The following is a 5,293-nucleotide window of genomic DNA, read 5'->3' as shown; positions in this document are numbered from 1 at the left end:
GCTTAAAAGAAGTTGGAGCTAAAGCCTCTCCATTTACAAAACAAAACCACACACACACAAAGTCCTGACCTAAGTTATCGCAACCATTACTACCGATAGCAAAAAAACATGTTCAATTTTAAGAAATTGTCCCACTCCAAGATACACCTCCTGGGGGGGGATCTGCACTATTGACATCCATGGGGCACCTAGCATCTATGGCTCTCGTGCTATTATTATTATTATTATTATTATTATTATTATTATTATTATTATTATTATTATTCCATCGTCTGAATTATATTTCGGTCCCAAACTTTAAAATATACAAATACGAATCACCGTATCACTCTTAACCTAAAGCCAGCAGAGACACGTTCGAGAAAATTAAGGTGGCTGCTTTGGAGACGACCTACAGGGAGGCCGGTGGCGGGGTGGGGGAGGCTTCCTGGGCCCAGTCCTGAGCTCCCTGTCCTAAACCCTGGCTCAGTCGCAGCACCAGGCTGAGTCACAATAAGGATTCCTACCACAGCATTCTGGGATTTCAGAATCTTTAATAAGGTACGAAATGTTACCAAACAGTTCTGTAAACTAAATTGTACATACCAATTCTTCTATCCATAAATACTGAATATCTGTAACATGTATAACCGGACCTTTACATGCGGATAAATATGGAAAATTAGGAAGTATATACAGTATGTGGTTGTATTTGCCAAAAGCAACGGACAGGTTATAGTTTATAGCTTTTTTTTTAATATCACTTTACATAAACAAATGTAACAGTTTGACACGCAGATCCAGGCTTGCACTATACGAATTTCTTGACAGGACATGTAACAACATTTTACTGCACTACTTAGACTGGACTTGGCGACGAAATGTTTGCACTTTATACAAAAGAAAAAGCACATTAATACCAATAATAATATCCTTGTTAGATCGACGTTTAGACTGTAATAATACAAAGTAATTCACATTTTGGTACACATTTACTAGAACATCCTTGCCATTCAGTACAAATAGTTGATTTACTAACTCCTCCCTCCTTTGCCCCCCCTTCCACCTCCTCCCCCTCCCTTCCCCTATTCCCCTCCCCCCACATATATGCAAAGACCACAATTCCACATATCCCCTTATTCAACTTGTGGTATGACTATTTACAAAATCAAACAGTACATTGTAAGCTAATATTTCTGTATTTACAGAAAGGAAGGAAGGAAGGAAGGGGGGGAAAGAAAAGAACCAGCAACCAGGGCCGCTGCCCAGAAAGACCTGCACTTCGAGAATCCCAGTCAGTGGTTTCCTTCCAAAAGCCCTGCCACGCTGGCCCAGACGGCCCGGGGACCCTGCTCTTCTCAGGCGCCCCACCAAACCCTTTCCAAGCCTTTCGACCCAAACGCGGCGAAACCCAAAGCAAAGCAACAGAAATGGAAGGCAGCACCGGGAAAGGAAACAAAAAGAAACCAGACCTCAGTGCTTGATTTGATTCGGTCCTGGGTCTACTGGCAGCATTTTTTGAAAAGAAAAGCAAAGCACCCAAACCAAGCCAACAAAAATAATAAATCGACTTCAAAGTGTTCATTAATTTTTGGAGTCTTTTTTTAAATAGGTTGGATTTGCGTTCGTGCGTTCGTTTTGTTTAAACGTACCATTCGTTAAAATTTGACGTGAGCGTGCTGTGGCTGGACGTGTGATGGACTGCTGACGACGAAGGGGATAAGGAGCTGGTGGTTTGGTTTTCTGTCGATGGAGAAACGATTGTTGGAGGGGTAGAAGATTCGTAACCCGAACTGGCCGCGGGAGAAGGCTGGGATCCCTGGGAGGACGACTCGTGGACCTGGAAGACAGCGAAAGAGATCACAGGAAGGGAAAGGCCGTGTGTCGGGGCGTGGACGTGCACGCAGCCGCGGCCCCAGGGGCGCAGAGCCCGCGCACAACAAGCTTCCTCCGACAGAGATCTACAGCTATGCAAACAGAGAAATCTACACGCCCGGGGTCACCCGCATGGCTAACCCACGGAGCTCGCTTGACGGGCTGAACTCTACAGGCCACTGGCGATGGCGGCGACGGCGGGCGGGTGTGTGTGTGTGTGTGTGTGTGTGTGTGTGTGTGTGTGTGCAGCAGGCACGTGAAGTGGGAAATCCGGCCTCGCTAATCAGGCTGCTGGGCCGGCGGCTCCTGTCGGATAAACCTCCGGCTCTGGCCTCTCCGCCGAAAGAGCCCGTTCTCTTCTCACTTGCCGCGCCAGGAGAGGGAACAGGGCCCCGGGAGGCACAAAAGGCCCGCCAGATCCGCCGGAGCAACGCTTGCAGCACAAACCGCGAGTTTGCACGTCTGCCCGCTTCCCCTTTCGCCCCCCCCTCCTCCTCCCGCTTGGTGTCTTTCCTCGAAATCCTTCCCCTGGAGCCCTGCGTCGCCCTCAAGGAGCCCGGCTGGAGACAAGTCACGAGAGCGCAAGGGCTCCGCTCCCAGCGTCCGGCCACGCAGCTCCCGAAGCGGGCGAGCCACGTAAACATCCCCCTCCTTGAAGTCCCTTTTCAGAAGAGCAAAACACAATGCGGGCCAAAGTCTTCCCGTTTCCTGTCTGCAGCCTCCAGTCGCTTCTGTTGAATAACCCCCCCCTCTCTCCCCCAGCCCACCCCCGACTCCCACCACGTAAACAGCGGCGCCTTATCCGAGCGGCTGGGGGAACAGGCGAGGCGAAGGCCAAGCGGGCCGCGGAGCTCCCGGCGCCTCCGGAAGTGCGTTTACCTTCATGTGTTTGCGGAGGGAGCTCGGGTGCGTGTAGGACTTGTCGCACATTTTGCAGAGATAAGGCTTGTCAGAAGTGTGGACGTGCATGTGCTTTTTGCGGTCGCTGCTGTTGGCGAAGCGCCGGTCACAGCCCTCAAATTCGCACTTAAAGGGCTTTTCACCTGAGGGAGAAGCAAACAAAGTCGAATTCGGGCGGATATTTTTACTGCTCTTAAATTATACCAAGAAAGCATACTGGTCTGTCAGAACATCCAACTATAGCTTCCTGCGTACACTAAAAAAACAGAGCCTAGAAAATTATTTCTTTCTTTCTTTCTTTCTCTCTCTCTCTCTTTCTTCTTTTCTTTCCCCGCCTTCATTTTTACTAGCTGCATTTTTTATCAGCAAAGGGACGTCTGGCAAATAGGGTTTTTTTAAAAAAAAAAACAACACAAAGCCTCTGGGGTTCAGTTGCCGCGTTTATGGCTAAATCAAATGTTATTTTATCGCCTCTCCCCCCCCCACTTATTTAATATGCAGCGTCCATATATCCTTCTGCGACTGTACCGTTGTTAAACTTCCAGCGCATTATATAGCTCTGACTAAGCTACTCAAATCATAATAGCTACCGCTCCGGATTCTTAGATAAACAAACGACAGTTTAAAAAGAGAGAGGGGGTGGTGGTGGTGGAAAGGACGAGGCGTTGGTGATTTACAGGAGATTTCAGCGATCCCAGCCCCTGTGTTACCGTGTAATAACAGATAAAACCGTACAGCTCAGATTACTTACAATTGCGCCACATAATTAAATATTTACAGAGGGAGGGGGAAAATGAGAGCTGAGAAAGCTGGGTCTCGTCAGCCATATATTTAGCAGGATTTCTCACCCCAAGACAGTCAGGACCCTCGACTACTAATTAATTAAAACCAATAAATTTTAACAATTCACATCGCTGCCATCTTTCTATTTCCTGCCCCGACTCCCTTCTTTCTAGGCTGGTTGATGCCTGCCCAAAATGTATAATCCCCCCCCCCCCATCCATTTAAATAAAGAGAGAGAGGAAAAATAATTCGAGCTCTACGGCACACATCTCTGAAAATGAAACTCCCCGGCCGACTGAACGGTGTCCTCCCTTTATTACTGGGAAAATCCCACTCTCGGGCGCCCACCCTTCCCCCCACTCTTAAATTTATTTGGGGCTGACTTCTTGGAGGGAGAGGGACCCCCGCAGGCGACCGGGCCGGCGGGCCGGCTCCGTTTCGGTCCGGGGACATACCTGTGTGCGTCCTTTTGTGGATCTTGAGATTCTCGGAGCGCGCGAAGACTTTCCCGCATCCCGGGAACGGGCAGGGAAAGGGCTTCTCGCCGGTGTGGACTCGGATGTGGTTGACCAGTTTGTATTTGGCCTTGAAAGGCTTCCCCTCGCGGGGACACTCTTCCCAGAAGCAGATGTGGTTGGACTGCTCGGGCCCGCCGACGTGCTCCACCGTGACGTGAGTCACCAGCTCGTGCATGGTGCTGAAAGTTTTGTTGCAGGACTTCTTGGGGTTGGCCAGCTGCTCGGGCTCGATCCACTTGCAGATGAGCTCCTGCTTGATGGGCTGGCGCATGTAGCGGAAGAAGGCCCCCGCCCCGTGGTGGGCTGCCATGTTCATGTTCATGTGGCCGTAGCCGTGGAGCTGGGGCGAGGCGTAGTGCTCGGAGCGCGGGCTGGTCACCTGGCCGTACTGCTCCGGCCGGCCGTACATGTCTCCCGAGAAGCCCAGGCGCATCTGCCCGTTGACCACATTGGGCGAGGCGTGGCCGGCGGCTTGCTCGTGGAGGCCCGGGAAGAGGAGGTGGCAGGCGGCCTCGCCGTGCCCGTGGGGGCCCCCGAAGCCGCCGGCCGCCGCCGAGGCGAAGAGGCTGTGCTGGGCGCTGGCCGCCGCCGCCTCGCCGAAGCCCCGGTTGCGGAAGAGGAAGTCCCGCGTGGAGTTGAAGGCGGCGGCGCTGGAGTAGGAGCCGACGTGGCCCGGGTGGTGGTGGTGGTGGCCCAGAGCGGCGGCGGCCGCGTAGCCCGGGGCCTGCGAGGTGAAGGCGGTCTGGCCGGCCGAGGCCAGCTCGTGGCTGCTGGGGTTCAGCTTGAAGGCGCCCATGCCGGCGTCGGCGAACGGGTTGATGCCCAGCCCCACCTCGCGCTCCGACACGTCGCCCGTGGAGTGGTGGCGAGAGGAGCCGAAGGTCGTCACGCCGATGGCCGGGTACTGCGGTCCCGCGTCCAGCAGCATCTTCGGCGGCGCCGACCGCCCGGCAAGAGCGAGTCACACGAAGGACGGAGGAGAGCCGAAAGTCCCGCGGAGAGAAGGAGGGCCGCCGGGTCGCCGCAGGCAAGGCAAGGCGAGGCAGGCGAGGCTGGGGGACGAAGCAACAGCAGCAGCGCTGCCGCCGCCGCCGAACTGCAGGCGAGAGCCGAGGAGCCGGCCAGGAAGAGCCGGCGCCGCCGCCGAGCCCAGCAGCCTCTCTGTGCCTCTCGCGTGCGAAGAGTCCGCGTCCAGCCCCGCTAAGGCGACCACATCAGGAACTCCCCCTCGACATCCG

At 53.8% G+C, this 5,293-nt stretch overlaps 1 protein-coding gene across 1 annotated transcript; it reads right to left on the bottom strand.

Annotated features, from left to right (window-relative positions):
- Nucleotides 1–1,206: 1,206 nt before the first annotated feature.
- On the bottom strand, nucleotides 1,207–5,293 carry LOC107121158 (zinc finger protein ZIC 1). The gene is made up of 3 exons (XM_015424024.1): nucleotides 3,993–5,293; nucleotides 2,734–2,897; nucleotides 1,207–1,819 (listed from the first exon to the last, which is right to left on the bottom strand). Exons 1-3 carry the CDS (start codon nucleotides 4,981–4,983, stop codon nucleotides 1,622–1,624), a joined length of 1,353 nt encoding a protein of 450 aa, XP_015279510.1. The 5' UTR covers nucleotides 4,984–5,293; the 3' UTR covers nucleotides 1,207–1,621.

This window comes from Gekko japonicus, unplaced genomic scaffold (assembly GCF_001447785.1).
Source record: "Gekko japonicus isolate JY-2015 unplaced genomic scaffold, Gekko_japonicus_V1.1 scaffold523, whole genome shotgun sequence".
Classification (NCBI taxonomy): Eukaryota; Metazoa; Chordata; class Lepidosauria; order Squamata; family Gekkonidae; genus Gekko; species Gekko japonicus.
This window is presented reverse-complemented; position numbering and strand designations above follow the sequence as displayed.

What these genes read in the sequence shown, in the direction of transcription:
- LOC107121158 (XM_015424024.1), bottom strand. Translation starts at nt 4,983, where the DNA reads ATGCTGCTGGACGCGGGACCGCAGTACCCGGCCATCGGCGTGACGACC. An exon ending in CCACAAAAGGACGCACACAG is followed by an intron (nt 2,898 to 3,992) that starts GTATGTCCCCGG and finishes CTTCTCCCTCAG; the next exon opens with GTGAAAAGCCCTTTAAGTGC. An exon ending in CCCTCCGCAAACACATGAAG is followed by an intron (nt 1,820 to 2,733) that starts GTAAACGCACTT and finishes GCTGTCTTCCAG; the next exon opens with GTCCACGAGTCGTCCTCCCA.